Below are 16625 nucleotides of genomic sequence, written 5' to 3' on the forward strand. Positions count from 1 at the left end.
CAACCGGCAAAAGTGGCATAGTGTGGAAATGTAAAATGATCTTGTTGAGTGTTCTTAAAGGCTTTCGGCATGCCACTGATAAACTGTTGGGATTTAAAGGTGTTCGCAGTTATGGAAGCGATTTTAAAAGCTAGTATAAAGCAAACTTGAACTTGATTAGCGATTAAGTTTTTAGTACATTGAACGCATGTAACTCGTTTTAACGATGTTTATGTCCTGCTTAGGGCTTCCAAATAAGTATTGCGTGCCCATAAAAGTAGTTGTTTTAACATTAAAGTCGATTATTCATATGATTTCAGTCAGGAACTGCAGATCTGCATACCGGATACCGAGTGTCCAACGTGCCCAGCAACTACTACCATTGTAACCACTACGGCAACTACTGTTTACACCACCACCGTATCAGTGTCGAGTAAGTTTATATATTAAGGAAAGTCTTTATTTTGTACAACAAAAAAAAAACGCATGGAAAACCTTAAAAAGTATTTCAATATGAGGTTCTGTTTAACAGTATTAGTTAGTGAGGTTCATTTAACTTCGATGAAAGTTTTGCACAATTAACGTCTGTTGTCTAACGGCATATGTGTTTTGACGAGACATCTTGTTGTTAATTTTCAAAAGTAAACCTAAATTATTTTTTCAGCCACAGCAACATCAGTTGCAACTACGCGTGTTACAACCGCAACAACAACCCAAGCACCAACCACCACCCAAGCACCAACCACCACTCAAGCACCAACCACCACTCAAGCTCCAACCACCACTCAAGCTCCAACCACTACTCAAGCACCAACCACCACTCAAGCTCCAACCACCACTCAAGCTCCAACCACTACTCAAGCACCAACCACCACTCAAGCTCCAACCACCACTCAAGCTCCAACCACTACTCAAGCACCAACCACCACTCAAGCACCAACCACCACTCAAGCTCCAACCACCACCCAAGCTCCAACCACCACTCAAGCACCAACCACCACTCAAGCACCAACCACCACTCAAGCACCAACCACCACCCAAGCTGCAACAACCCCGTTTTCCGCCGTTTTGCCGCAGTGCAACAATTACTGTGTGGACGACGAAGGAGTGCACATTCCTGTGCGTTTTTGTTCCGTTTGTTTTAGTCAGTCTTCTTTCACTAAGAGTATAAACATGTAGGGTTTTAGTTTACAAGAGTATAAAAATGTAGGGGTTTTAGTTACGCGGTCCTCAATTATTATCATTAAAATGATTTAAATTAAAATATATATGCGGCCCATGCAACATTAGCGGGAAGTTAACTATGCTATGATCCCGGATTACAAATATTTTTTTTTTACTTTTAAGATGTCTTTATGCAGTTGCTGCGAGGCATAGTGTACTGAGGAAATGTTTCTCTGACAATTTCTGACCATCCGCGTGGGGCGTCGAAACTTTCGCCAAACTAATTTTTTTCCGTGATGAAGACATCGTATGGGACCTCAAAACGTCGTAAACATAAAACAGAAATTGGCGGAAAAATTATATTCTTTAATCCAACACACAAGAAGCATTAAAGTACTAGTTTAAAATTGTGCAGGCTTGGCTAGTAAAGCCTAGTGTTGGCCCCTCCACACGACCGGTTTCAAATCTCGGAAATAACGTTTAGGGACGGGGTGATTCTTCAAAAATCTACGTGTTTTTTCATTTGGTGTGAATTTTATTTTAATATTCTTATTATTGATTTAATGAATCAGGTGGCAGTCTTACGACTGAACAAAACCTTTTGTCGTGACACCATATACAACGAGTAACAAACTGTTTTCAGGAACTACACGTTAGCAAAAACTGAATAGTGTACACTGGCAAGAATTTACATCAAAACCCCTGATGTGTAATGTGTCCCCCTTAGCGTGCGTTGTTAAGGGTCGATGTTTTCCCACGCAGGTTGGCCAGGTGTGGTTCAGCGACCTGTGCCAAACGCAGGAGTGCAGTTTCTACGGCGACTCGTGTCCTTCGATCAAGAGCAGCGTAGTGACGGCGAACGTGAGCAGCACCTGCGTGCTTTCCATTTCTTGCCCGATCTACAAGCGATCACAGTCAATCGTTCACGCCGACCCGGCCGACGATCCCGACGTTTGCTGCGACGAGCTGGAGTGCAGTAAGCCGTTTAGGTTTAAGTCCATCACACTGCTGTCTTAACCCTACGGCGGTGTCCAGGGCCGTATTAAGAGTTCTGTAGGACTAAGGCTGTTTACTACAGAAGGGCCTAATTTTGCAAACCAAGCTTTATTTACTCACACACAAGGCACATATTGACTCGACTCAGTCAACCTGTATCACTAACAGCCTTAGTCTTACAAAAAATGTAACCTCCAAAAAATTAAGGACTTTTTCCAGGGCCTAAGTCTATAGCCTTAGTAGCCTAATGGTTAATCTGGCCCTGGTGGTTTCATACACAAATCAATAAAATTAGTACCGGTACTTTTAGGACGCGAAACTTTCACTGATAAGCGCAGTATTTTTAAGCTCACGAAATGAGAATTAAAGAGTCAAGCATATTTAGTGGTCATTCCTTCAACATCATTTCTACTAATACGTGTTCATTGGAGAGATTTTGCTTTGTGAAACGATTCCTAGGTCAATTTATAGCTGTGTGTTTTTCAACAAGAAACGTTGTTTATTTGAACAATTTGACAAGAACGTGGGCCAGTCATTTCCATATTTACAATATAAAATCCACCTAAAATATGTTTAGTTTAGATTTAAAGTAGACATTTTGATACAATTTATAAATGTTATGAATATATACACATTTCTTGCTCTGTATAACAACACAGAATGTTAGTGTAACTATAATTTGTTAAAGTTTTTTATAATTGGAGGCTCCGTTATTTTGTACATTAGGCTGCATATATATACCAAATACGGGCCTATTTTGTATGTTTTTAATTGGGAAAATAGCCTATACATGTTTTTTTTTTTGTTTTTTAATGTGGTGTACTATTTTGTTGAGTTAGTGTTCTTAAATTAGCATTAAATAAACAAGAAGTCAATGAAATTTAACGAGGGTATGTTTGAATAATTATTTAAAGTTGCTTTTTCCCCTAATTACAACTATACTTCACGATTTTGCCATGCACTGGTTATGTTATTGTCACACAACATAACTCCTTTGCTACTTCCTTCAAGCTAGACCGGTGTTATGTGTATTTACAGAGTGTTCCCCGGACTCTTATCTGAAGACAATTTGCCCGGAATGGAACACCACCGTCATTTGCACCATCTTGGAAAAGCAGACCTACGTGGGAGTTTACCCAGACACATATGGCTGCTGTCCAGACTACGAATGCGGTAGGTCATCAAACTGTTTTTTGCGCGAGATGTTCTTTATTTGGGAGACTTAATAGTATACCCTGTGAATTGCTTTTGGCCTCCATTTTAAATTGCAATTTGTTATCCACAACAGTCTAGATCAGGGATCCCCTAACTATAATTGTAAGGCATAACTATCGCGGGCCGGATAACTGTAAAGATTGCCAATGGCCAGTCGGGTATGTTTTTTGTCGAACTTTTATTACCTTGATTATCGTTAAACGAAGGAAATGTAGAGAACTATGCACCAAAAAAACTGTAATGCGCTATACGAAATTGTTGTTTACTTCATTAAAATTTAAGTTGGAATTGCAAAATTTCACCAGAAGTTTATCGTCATTAAGGAAATATTCCACGGGCCGGTGAAATAAGACCGCTGGCCGTAGTTGATAACCCCTGGTCTGGTTATCAATAAAGCTACAGTTTTCTTCAACAAGGTGTGTTTGTTGCAGGACTTAACGCAAAATTAATGTGTAAGCGAGGTATGGAAATTAAAATAAAAAACTCGTTGCTCGAATCTATGGTGTTTTCTTTTTGAAAACGCGTGTATTAATCTCCCTCTAAACGAGTGCTTCTTAACCAGGGTTCTATCGTCCTCTATAACATTGTCCCACAGCCAACTTGATTTTTATTATGCATTGTTTTTTTTTAAATGGGCCATGGCCTCTCCCAAACTATGTTTTTGTCAACTTTTAAAGTAAATGCAATTATATGCACTCCGCACGAATTTTCCCTATATGATGTATGTTTTTGTCTGTTTTAAGAAAATCTATTTAGTCCGTAAGCGCTATGCACATTATGGCATGTTGCGCCGTGTCTCATAACCACTTTAAAGTGCAATTTATGTTAATTTAAAAAATAAATCCCGTAATTTCACGCTAAATTAAAATATCTTTCATGTCCTTTTGCCAATTTAAGCCAAATAAAAGGAAAATTATCAAATGATTACATACCGGGTTTTAGATGCATATTTGCGCACGGGTTCACCAGAAAACAACAGGTGTTTTCAACATTAGTTGACTTTGTGAGGTCATTCCTGAAAACTTTTATGACCTTTTTAACAAAATCCTGGATCCGCCCGTTTTGAAGGCAAGCGTAGAAGGAAGAAACAGTTACTGAGCGAAAACTTGGGGTTCAACGAAAGTTTGCAGAATAACATAGGGGAACTACTGCCCTAAACCATCTCTTTTTTAGTATGCAAGCCCGACTCGGAACTGGCATCTTTGTGTCCTGATTGGGATAAACAGTGTCCTCTAGGACACAAACGATTTCCCCTTCCTGACAATTCGTGTTGTCCGATGTACGAATGTCGTTGCAACGATTGCGTCATTAATGATACCTACATTCTGGCGGTAAGCTTACGATTGACAGCCAAATGTTGCTAGTTTGATTATTTATATCCCTTTTATTGTAAACAACTGTCTGTTGAATAAATTTAGTCTTTATAGATTTTTATGGCATTATAATTGGAAAGCTATAACGTATCTGATTAAGCTAAGTAAATACTGAGCCACATAAACTGGGGGAAAATAACAAATGTTTGAGTCAACATAATAGACATTCGAACATATTTTTTTATCTTGTTTTTTACTGATACCGCTCCACAAATTTATATTAATGTACGATTTAACCTGCTGGAAATACGAAAAATTATCATATTAGTGGTTTATTTTACGCTATACTTTAATTAGTTCTTATCGCGGTCCTTTAAATGAGAAAAAACATTCAATAAAGGAAAGATAAACCGAACGTTGAATAACAATTATAATTACCAAAGGAGCTAATTTTGATTACTAAATAGAGAAACCGGTGAAATATTGAAATTACATTTTAGCTTAAACAACACAATAACGTTTGTTTCAGGGATGAGTAAGGACGCCTCAAAAAAAACTTCTTATAAGCGGTACAAGTCGAGTTCTTTGTAAACTTGCAGGTAAACGCAAAGTTGGCGATAGACGATTGCGTGACACTGGTGTGCGACCCCGCTACTCAGGTGGGCTCCTGTCCAACAGTCAGTGTCTTCAAGAACTTCACCAGTTACTGCACCACTCCGTCCTCCAACATTTGCACTCAGTTCGAAGAGTTGTACGAGGTAAAGATACGCAAATGGCAAACAGATATTTTTGACTATACAGATCAACATTTTTGAGTTGCACTTTCCAATTGAAAAACGTTGTTTTGCTGTCTCAAAGACACAAATAGGTATAAAGGGTAAACCAAAAGTAGGCTTACGGTTATTCCACAGCGTTGGCTTGGAAGACAAGGTAGCATTGAATCGTTCACCTGACCTGACACCAATGGATTCCTTTTTTGTGGGTGTTGTAAAGAACAAGGTGTATGAGAAGAAACCCAAAACAATAAATTTACTTTTAGACCCAAACCCTACTTTTTATAACTGCAAGCCTACTTTTGGCCGACTCTGTATACCAAATGTTTTAATTAAAATCTGTCTAAAAGATTTGTTCAAGGATAATTACTCTTAATAATTGTTCACCCAACTTTTTTCATTAAGGGCTGGATAAATTTAAGGCCTGGGCATCACGGGCCGGATAACAGTTAGGATTTTCGATCGCGGGCCGGATGTAAAATTTTTTGTCAAACTTTTTGTTAAACGAATGAAATGTAAACAAATAGGCAATATACACTGTAATGAGCATTAATAAATTGTCGTACTTAAATTTCTTTAAAATGTTCTTTTAAATGGCGTTCGACGACATATCAAGTGTAGGCCTACTTCATTTTTAATAAAAAAATATTCCGCGGGCCGGGTAAAATGACACGTTGGGCCAGATCTGACTCGCGGGCTATAGTTGTTTGATCCATGCTCTAAATAACAATTACACATATCGACCTCAACGTTGGTTTATAGGAAACGTACCTCGACCCGTCGGACGACCCCAATGTTTGCTGTCCTGAGTTTGAGTGCAGATGTAATACGACGGTGCTGAGCTCAACGTGTGCGCAGTGGTACGATCGCATGGATTGCTCGACCTACCAGAAGATTAAACCGGAATCGTACTACCACGATTCGTCAGAGTGCTGTCCTGTGCTTTCTTGTGGTAAATTGCGCAACAAGACGCGAATGTGTTAACAGGATTTTAAACGAACACATTTAGGCTAAATAGTCATATAAACAACAAAGTGTGTTTTAATAACTAATTTAATTTTCTTTATCAGTTGTATTCGATTTCATTTTTGTACTAAACTGTGGCACTATTAAAATCTGCAAACTATAAGCTGTCAGTTTCCTTAGTTATATTTGGCAAAAAGTTTTCTACAAATCCTACAAAGTTTAGTCGTTTGCCCCAAATGGTTTGTAAATAAATCAACCCCCATGTTAAAACAGGCCTAACTAGCTAGTTGCCCACTCTTTTTCTTTAAAAATATGAATGTTTTATTCTATTTTTTTTATTTGTATTTTTTATTTTGAAATATTAATGTTTTATTTTACTTTTTTATTTTAGAATGTAGGGATGATCTGCATGACGTTTGTCCTCAATGGACAGACTTCAAATGCCCTGGTTTGAACGAAACGAGAAAGTTTCGCGGCTTTACTGACGACGGATGTTGTCCAAACTATGATTGCGGTTTGTTGCAATATAACGTTTATTTAAAATTACCTACCTCTTTAAAGTATGCTCGAATCGTTTTATTTGTGTGAGTGGTAGCGTTGAAAGAATAAAATAAGAGTTTTACCGCTTTAGATATTCAGGAGTCTTAATTTATTGCATATAGCATTTAGGAACAGCAAGCCCAAACCTTACGCCTCTTTTCATTTTAGAAAAACCTCCTTGTTTGGACTTGGAAGGAAATCCTTTCACGGTAGGTGTTATTTTACATTACAGACTTGCTCTTTTGGTTACATGGCTGGTAAATTTTTGTTTGATCTATAAAAAACCGGCATATTAATCAAGGGATGTTTATTAACCTTTAATTGGACAATATGTTTACGTGGTTTGCCTAAAAAAAAGTGATCTTTAAGTATGTCTAACGAAATATCCCTGAAAAAGTTATAAAAAATATCGCAATTTGGATTTATTTTTGTTGTAAAATACATCGCGGACCAACAACATGCAGCAAACTTATTAAGAATGTTTTAAGTCATCAGTTTTATTTTACGACTGTAAGCCCTCATAGTTGAATATCTATATTGGTTATTATGAATTAATTACCCCTGCTGTGTACGATTGATTTTATTTTTACATGTTATTTGTTCTATTTGGATTTTACTTAAACTACATTTTTTTACTGAGAAACAATGCGCCAGAGACGTTACAGATCTACACCATAACGGGGCATCTAAAACGGGGAGCCTTAGTAAACCTGAGGATACCAGTTGACGTTATGTACAAATATGCAACTATAATCTTCGTTAAAATACACCCATGAGATAGCGGGATTGTCTGGTGAAAAAGGTACACAGTATATAGTAAAAAAAAATTTTTTTTAGCGGTTCGGCACCTGCAAACATATTTTACCGCAACGCTGTACCGGCAGCATTTATTGACCGTAACGCCGCTTCGGCTTACTTTCGCATCTGGTGGAACGACGCATAAACATTTTTCAGTTGTTTCGGTTTTATAAATTAGGTGGAGGTCGTGCTAAAAACAAAATGCATCCGACCTCAATACGACAGTCAATAGAAATTTAGGTACAGTCAAAACAAATGTGGTTTAAACATTTTAAACTATATTTTAATGTTAATTTTTTTACGAATTTTTAACTGAATCGTTTGATTGACTCAAGTTGTGCGTAAAACTCCGAAGCTATGCCACTGGTATAACTTGGCAAGTATTCGTACAGGGCACGATTTACCTAGCATCAGAAAACAGCAGATGCTGCAATCGAACTTGCATAGATGATGTCGGGCCGAATCGCTTGGAGGAGGTCTGTTTTAACGAGACTTGCATATACGAATGCGATAATCCCAACCAACAGCATCATTTTCGTGATACCTGGGATAGCAACAAGCCTTGCTGCTACGAGTACGATTGTGGTAAGAACTATATAGTATGATGCTTCTTATATTGATGCAGGTGGCAATGTAAGGTTGTGTCAGTGACGTTTGGACAATATAACTAAATAAGAGCGTTCGAAGTTTCATCGATATGATTACACACGGGCTGTATTTGTGTAACAAGCTTAACAGCGTTCTCTAATTTGCTTATATTAAGTCATGTTATTGCAAAAAGTAAAATGAATGTGGGTATTTATTACTAAACTGCCTTTAATTTTGTTAGGACACAACTCACTATCTATACATTTTAGCAAATTTATAAAATGTACACCCACCTTATGTTTTAAAGTTTTAAAAATCTTCCTTGAGGCCGGAATTTTGTTTTTAAAATACGCCCAGATCGCATGAAAAGTTTCGAAAGCCCCAAATGTTTAAGTTTGAGTATATTTATAGAACCACTTGGCTTACTAAAACAACAATAAACGCTTGTTTGTTATTTTTAATTTTTTTTGTCTAATTGTAAACACTGCTCGAACACTGCAGTGTGCAACCCACTAACCTGTGCCAACGTGACCTGCTTATCCAATGAGCGCAAGGACCCCGTGACTATGGCTGACGGTGTGACTGTGTGTTGCGACGTCTATGAATGCGGTAAGATATTTATTTTTAATTACTTGTACACGCTTTCTGGTTTCTGATAGTTTATCACAGTTTAATCTTTTTTCGGATGGATGTCTCTTACGTTGTGTTATACAGGTTTATTTGAACTCATTTTTTGTACTTTCACACATATTCCAATTATAGTTCGTTTCCTAAAAAATCTGTGTGGACTGAAGTTCATTGCCATATTTTATATTTTTTTTACGAAATGCGTACCACCTTTTCAATGTTAAATATAAGATGACATGATTTACTCCAGAACGGGTTGCTACCATTGAGCTAAAATAATTTTCACAATACTGATGTCTGCTGCATGTGACCCAAAAGTTGTCATGCTATATGCTTAACTCAGTGCTTCTCAACCTTTTTTCGCGGCGACCCAATATTAAACATAAGTATGACGACTGAGCTTTTACGACCCAATTGTTTTTTCCTGTAAGCGAAATAAAAACTATAGCTTCTTGCAAGCGAACAAAAAATAGGCATTAGCATGAAGAATTTCGAATTTTAATATTTATTCTAAGACATTATTTGGGCTGCTTCCTTAATTGATAAATGTGACTAGAGGTCGGCGACCCAACCAAATCATACAGCGACCCAATTTGGGGTCGCGACCTATAGGTTAAGAAGCACTGGCTTAACTGCTTCAAGAGCCTGAAAAAATATCAGTTATGATTTAGTACGATAAATGTGTTTTCATTCATAATAATTTTTGATTTTAGTTCCTGTCCGATGTTTGTATCGCGGAGAAACTTATGAGGTAAGAAACCAATAAAAACATCTTTTGAACAATTATTATAATATCATTAGGGAAAATATTTCACTATATAATATTTTCGAAAACTTTTTTTTTCAGTCATTCGCATCATTATGTATTTTAAAAACACAAAGTGTAGTTTGCACTAGGCAAGTTAGGAATATTTTAGATTCTGTACGAACCGTGCTACGGCCAGGTAATACTTTGTTTTCTTTTTATTTTAACACATAACGAGTAAAATGTATTCCTAACTTCAGCCAAACGAAACGTGGACTGATGACTGCTACCAGTATACTTGTCTTCACAACGTGTCCGTCTTCGTACCAACACAAATCGGTCATGTCGGGTGCGATGACGAAGTAAATTGCACGTCATGTCAGAAGGAAACTTTTGTGCGGACCGACGAGTGCTGCGGCGACATTTACACTTGTTGTAAGAATAAAAATACGCTTGTTTAAATTGTACGCTATTGTTTGTCAGTTGTATTTAACCAAACCTAGCAATGTTGGTGTTTTTTCACATTTTTTTAGTGTTGTACAACCAGTTTTGCAAGGTTCTGCAATACGTTTGTTGGTGTTTGTGTGTGTGTGTGTGTGTGTGTGTTCAAGCATTGTGGACCTTAACCTAACCATATGTTTAGCTCCGTTGGAATGTCCGACCATAACTTGTGGCGCCGACCAACTAAGAGTTCCCAAAGATGAACAGCCCACACCTTGTTGTACGGAGTACGAATGCCGATGTAAGATCAATTGAAAGTTTTGGTTTTGTATTTATTTTTGTCAATGTATGCAACTGTTTTCTTTTTCCAGGCAAATGTAGCGGTTTGGGTTCAACTTCTTCAACGACGTTTCAATGTAGTCAAACTCTTCAATTTACTGGGAACTGTACCTATCTTTTAACCAAGGTAACCTGTTTTGTAAAATTATTGTAAAAATATGTAGATTTTGTTGTACAAAACCTTTTATCTAACTTTTTCCGGGGTTGTATTTCGCGCGGTGTTTACCTTAAATAAGCCGACACGATTAGCGATAAATTTGTGAAAATAAGTCAATTTGATTGTAGGGTAACTTTGTGTACTGTATTTTTTAATTGATCCGTTTATATTTTAGGAGGTAACTAGTAGTGATTATGAAGTGTTGGTCGAACAAGGTTCGTGTCGTGGTGTTTATCAATCGGACGTCTACTCGGCCAATCAAATGTGCTACAAAACACTTATTGTCAAGTATTTTGATAACACCTACAAGTTCCACGTCGTCACAAACAAGGTTTATTTTTTACTCATCATTCTAAATAGAAAACTATTTGTGTCAGTTACAGTCTATTTTATAGAAATTAATGATACATGACTTCTTATACACTAATTATATCGAAACGAGTTGGCTTAACTTTTTCTGTTTGTTGTTACATTTTGTCCTATTCGTGTACGTGTATAGGTTACCATGAACGAAACCCCAATTGACTTCAGTAACCAGATCGGAGGAATAAACGCTCATGTTAGCACGGTTCTAGTCGGTGGATTGTCGTACATTTCTTTCTTAACCTTAAGTGCGATGGACGGGGGTCTAATCATTACCTACTCAAACCCGAACGTTGCGACAAAGGCCGGTGCTGTTGGCTTGTTTGAAATCTCTCTTGCTTCGAGTAGCACAAGCGGGGGAACATCGGGATTGTGTGGTATGGCAACATTTACTTATTAATATTTATTAATTTTAGTCTAGAAGTCAGTGTTCAACTATATAGTTGTATCAAAATTTTGAAATAAAACAAACTCTTAACTGTCACAAATTGTTCTGTATAATATTCGTGTGGTCAGTGCGTTAGTTATTTCTTGCAATTAAACCACAATTGGCAATACCGACATCATTTTCTGAGTCGTTATGGCACCTGTTTTTGTTGAGGATCATTTCTTACGTTTTTGCATTTTTAATATACTGTGCAGTTTAATTTGAAATGCTATGATTATATAAATCTGGGATAATGATTTTGAATATAGTAAAATAAGCGTTGCGAAGTTGACTTTATCATGAGACTTTTCGATTTGCCTGGCGTTTCATTCTCTTAACGTTTTCTGTTTAATTAAGTTCATGTAGCATTATGACTAAAACATTATATTGGTAGTTATTTTATCTAAGATGTTATGCAATGTTGTTTAAAAATATATACGAATATTCATAAATGTTTGACTATACCGTTGATTTAGTTATTTGTTTATTTGTAGGTAATTGCAATGGTACCGGTCACAACAACACGGAATGCGCTTCATTACCACCAGTTGTTGAGTCTGAATACATCGAAGATGACAATTGCTTGCCTCCATGTGGTACAGGTGAAACTTGCCAAGAACCCAGATGTCAATCAGTCGGTCCGTGTGGCCCTGAATGCAAATCCTGCACAGACTTGGGATTTAATGATCCTTGTCAAGTATTGGACGACGCACTTTTCGGTAGGACATGTTAAAAATGTTTTTAATGTACAGATTAAAGATGATAGTTATGATGCGAATGATTTGCTTTTTTGTTCATAGGAAAATTGCACTTATTTATGAGGTTGATTTTTATATTTTATTGTTATTTTGTTTGCAGCTAAATGTCATGAAGGGATAGACCTGGGTGCTTTGATTGCGTCTTGTCAAGACGATCAATGTTTAAATCCCAATGACCCAAGTTCAGGTGCCGAAGAACAATGCAACGTTTGTGTTTCACGTTTTATACAACAGCACATAACCGAATGTATAAGCGGCGGGAATTGCGAAGATTATCAAGAAATTCTAAACTGTGAAAAAGGTAATTTTGGTGCGTTTTGTCTCTCAGCTCTCGCAAAATACTTTTCAGTTTTGGTTGCGCTTTTTCAAGTATAGACTTTTTTATTTAGATTTGTATTCATTATTTTATTGGTAATTAACAGTTTTGTAATTCTGTATAGATAACGAGACGTGTGAGGATACCGGAAAAGTGTTCGAAAAATGCATTAGCAGTTGTAAAGCACAAACTACGTGTGATGATATCACTCAAACCACTGTAAGAGCAAATTATTGTATTTTAGCGCATATATGAGTTTTTGTGTTAATTAGATAAACATTCATTTTGATATGAGTCGACCTATATAAAGCGTTGTCTGCCATCGCATGGTATTTCTTTAGGTTAATTGAATATATTTACATTAAATATGTTGATGTGTTTTCGTTTGCAGACCTCAAATTGCACTCATTCTATCGTGTCCGCCTGCGTTTGTCCAGAGGGTTACGTGTTAAAGAGTGACACTGAACAAGTATGCGTCAAAGAGGAATGTAAGTACTCCACTTTGATTCGGGGATAATTTCTAAACAATACGATGTTAAAATTTATTTGCCGTTTAATTTAAATATGTATTAATTATCTCGTTGAAATCAGGTTGCACTTGTCCTGAAGAACCTGACTGTGATGAAGGACCTAACTATGATCCTATTGTTATTGACACCGATTCTTGTGGTTGTAATGTCTACAGCGTGACATGTGGTATGATTTGTTGTTAAGTAAACATTTTGAATAAATGACAGGGAATGACTAGTAATTTTGTTCCGTAGGTTGTTCACCGAAATGTACTAATCCAATAACAAACAAAGAAATGGAACCTGGACATCACTACAAATATGGCTGTGGCAAGTATGTTTGTCCAAGTTACGATCCCCACACCAATCCAAACTGCGAATCACAGGAAGCCACGTTTTCGCGTGACGATTGTTTGCATGTAAATTGCTCAAGCAGCAAACTTCCGAAATACCACAACGACCCCGATGAATGCTGTCCAACTGTAACCTGCGAGTGCCCACCACCAATTACTCCATCACCCGATTGCACTGATCCCTATCAGATACTTACAAACACAAGTGGAGAATGTCCGACGGAAACGTGTAAGTGCCAATGTCCACCAGTCGGAGTAAACTGTTCGTCGAGTCCTGGTTGTCGCGTGGTGCCTACAAATAACGTTACGTCAACTATTTGCGGATGCATCGAGAGTTGGGAATGCGTTCCCGACCCCGATCTGTGTCCACCTGTTACACATTGCAGCACTTGTGAAAATCGAACGAAGGTGGAGACTGTGCCTGGTTCCGGGGAATGTGAGGCCGACTGCGATCTTTACAGATGTGATCCGAAACCTTGTCCCAGCTATTCACAACCAGAACTACCCTGTCCAAAATATCATCGCGAGATTCCAATTTACGCTGCCAGCGACACCGACAAATGTTGTCCGATGGAGAAGTGCGAATGCAAATCAGTAGGCGACCTTAAGGCGGAATGTGATCAATGGTATGATTATGAATGTGAAGACGATTACCTGAGAAATAGGACGAACGATGAAACGGAATGCTGTCCTGAGTATGAGTGTATTTGTAACCAAGCAAATTGTCCACCTCCTGTTAATTGTTCTTGGTTGACACTTGAAACACACTGGCCTCCGCCGTATGCAACTGGCGCCCACGAAGATGTTTGTTGTGCATCATACAACTGCACCTGTGTTGATGTTCCTTGTCCTCCGTACAACGAAACTTGTCCGCAATATCAAAAAGTCAGCAGTCGAGACAACACCACTAACCCTTGTTGCCCGACTCACAGCTGTGTTTGTGACCCTGATCAGTATCCCGCGTATTATAAATCACCTGAGAACAAGCCAGATGAAAATGGAGTCTGTTCACATCCAGGACAAAAGCCCGACCCCGTATACGACGATCCAACCGGATGTTTGGCAAGATGCGTGTGTTATCCATCCGATCAGGTGCTTGGATATTGTGCAGAATATCAGACGGTGCTTGGGGTTTGTCATAGACCCAGAGTGGTGACAACCCTAATTCCTGCCGCCGACAATCCAGATTATTATTGCTGTCCCAAGCCGGATTGCCAATGTCCGAATTGTGCTGATGTTCCTAATGCCAAAAATTGTTCTTTGTGTGAAAAGCGAGTTTTGAATCACACAGATTCATGTTGTGGAGATATATATCGATGTGGTAAGCACTCACTTTATCTTGAACCTTGCAATTGTCTGATAACAGCGTAAGTATGGCTAAACGTTTACTAACCGCATGTTTAGATCCGCTGGAATGTCCGACCATAACTTGTGGCGCCGATCAACAAAGAGTTCCCAAAGATGAACAGCCCACACCTTGTTGTACGGAGTACGAATGCCGATGTAAGATCAATTGGAAGTTTTGGTTTGGTATTTATTTTGGTCAATGTATGCAACTGTTTTCTTTTTCCAGGCAAATGTAGCGGTTTGGGTTCAACTTCCTCAACGACGTTTCAATGTAATCAAACTCTTCAATTTACTGGGAACTGTACCTATCTTTTGACCAAGGTAACCTGTTTTGTAAAATTATTGTAAAAATATGTAGACTTTGTTGTACAAAACCTTTTATCTAACTTTTTACTGAGGTTGTATTTCGCGCGGTGCTTACTTTAAATTGGCCGACACAGATAAATTTGTGTACTATATTTTTTAAGTTGATCCGTTTATATTTTAGGAGGTAACTAGTAGTGATTATGAAGTGTTGGTCGAACAAGGTTCGTGTCGTGATGTTTATCAATCGGACGTCTACTCGGCCAATCAAATGTGCTACAAAACACTTATTGTCAAGTATTTTGATAACACCTACAAGTTCCACGTCGTCACAAACGAGGTTTATTTTTTATTTATCAATCTAAATAGAAAACTATTTGTCTCAGTTACAGTCTATTTTATAGATTTAATGATACATAGCTTATTGTACACTAATTATATCGAAACGAGTTGGCTTAACTTTTTCTGTTTGTTGTTACATTTTGTCCTATTCGTGTACGTGTATAGGTTACCATGAACGAAACCCCAATTGACTTCAGTCACCAGATCGGAGGAATAAACGCTCATGTTAGCACGGTTCTAGTCGGTGGATTGTCGTACATTTCTTTCTTAACCTTGAGTGCGATGGACGGAGGTCTAATCATTACCTACTCAAACCCAAACGTTGCGACAAAGGCCGGTGCTGTTGGCTTGTTTGAAATTTCTCTTGCATCGAGTAGCACAAGCGGGGGAACATCGGGATTGTGTGGTATGGCAACATTCACTTATTAATATTTATTAATTTTAATCTAGAAGTCAGTGTTCAACTATATAGTTGTACCAAAAATTTGAAATAAAACAACTCTAACTGTCACAAATTGTTCTGTATAATATTCCTGTGGTCAGTGCGTTAGTTATTTCTTGCAATTTAATCACAATTGGCAATACCGATTCCATTTTCTGAGTCGTTATGGCACCTGTTTTTGTTGTGGAACATTTCTTACGTTTTTGCATTTTCAATATACTGTGCAGTTTAATTTGAAATGCTATGATTATATAAATCTGGGATAATGAATTTTGGATGTAGTAAAATAAGCGTTGCGAAGTTGTCCTTATCATGAGACTTTTCGATTTGCCTGGCATTTCCTTCTTTTAACGTTTTCTATTTAATTAAGTTCTTGTAGCATTATGACTAAAATATTATATTGGTAGTTATTTTATCTAAGATGTTATGCAATGTTGTTTAAAAATATATACGAATGTTCTCAAATGTTTGACTATACCGTTGATTTAATTATTTGTTTATTTGTAGGTAATTGCAATGGTACCGGTCACAACAACACGGAATGCGCTTCATTACCACCAGTTGTTGAGTCTGAATACATCGAAGATGACAATTGCTTGCCTCCATGTGGTACAGGTGAAACTTGCCAAGAACCCAGATGTCAATCAGTCGGTCCGTGTGGCCCTGAATGCAAATCCTGCTCAGACTTGGGATTTAATGATCCTTGTCAAGTATTGGAGGACGCACTTTTCGGTAGGACATGTTAAAAATGTTTTTAATGTACAGATTAAAGATGATAGTTATGATGCGAATGATTTGCTTTTTTATTCATAGTAAAATTACAC

General features: G+C 37.6%; 1 protein-coding gene across 1 annotated transcript in view; it reads left to right on the forward strand.

Moving 5' to 3' along the window:
• The first annotated feature begins 69 nt into the window (after positions 1-69).
• The window catches only part of LOC146138287 (uncharacterized), a 42920-nt gene continuing 26364 nt past the window's right edge, over positions 70-16625 (forward strand). The window contains exons 1-25 of the mRNA XM_083394559.1: positions 70-133; positions 304-412; positions 644-1034; positions 1906-2119; positions 3178-3312; positions 4528-4685; positions 5267-5425; positions 6203-6392; positions 7115-7155; positions 8137-8329; positions 8834-8941; positions 10348-10446; positions 10517-10611; positions 10817-10972; positions 11141-11381; positions 11926-12150; positions 12290-12490; positions 12630-12724; positions 12897-12993; positions 13270-14688; positions 14772-14870; positions 14941-15035; positions 15202-15357; positions 15525-15765; positions 16309-16533. Of these exons, the coding sequence (XP_083250685.1) occupies positions 70-133; positions 304-412; positions 644-1034; positions 1906-2119; positions 3178-3312; positions 4528-4685; positions 5267-5425; positions 6203-6392; positions 7115-7155; positions 8137-8329; positions 8834-8941; positions 10348-10446; positions 10517-10611; positions 10817-10972; positions 11141-11381; positions 11926-12150; positions 12290-12490; positions 12630-12724; positions 12897-12993; positions 13270-14688; positions 14772-14870; positions 14941-15035; positions 15202-15357; positions 15525-15765; positions 16309-16533 (5206 nt within the window). The remainder of the gene's footprint in view (positions 134-303; positions 413-643; positions 1035-1905; positions 2120-3177; positions 3313-4527; positions 4686-5266; positions 5426-6202; positions 6393-7114; positions 7156-8136; positions 8330-8833; positions 8942-10347; positions 10447-10516; positions 10612-10816; positions 10973-11140; positions 11382-11925; positions 12151-12289; positions 12491-12629; positions 12725-12896; positions 12994-13269; positions 14689-14771; positions 14871-14940; positions 15036-15201; positions 15358-15524; positions 15766-16308; positions 16534-16625) is intronic.

This window comes from Ascidiella aspersa, chromosome 7 (assembly GCF_963924565.1).
Source record: "Ascidiella aspersa chromosome 7, kaAscAspe10.2, whole genome shotgun sequence".
NCBI classification, from domain to species: domain Eukaryota; kingdom Metazoa; phylum Chordata; class Ascidiacea; order Phlebobranchia; family Ascidiidae; genus Ascidiella; species Ascidiella aspersa.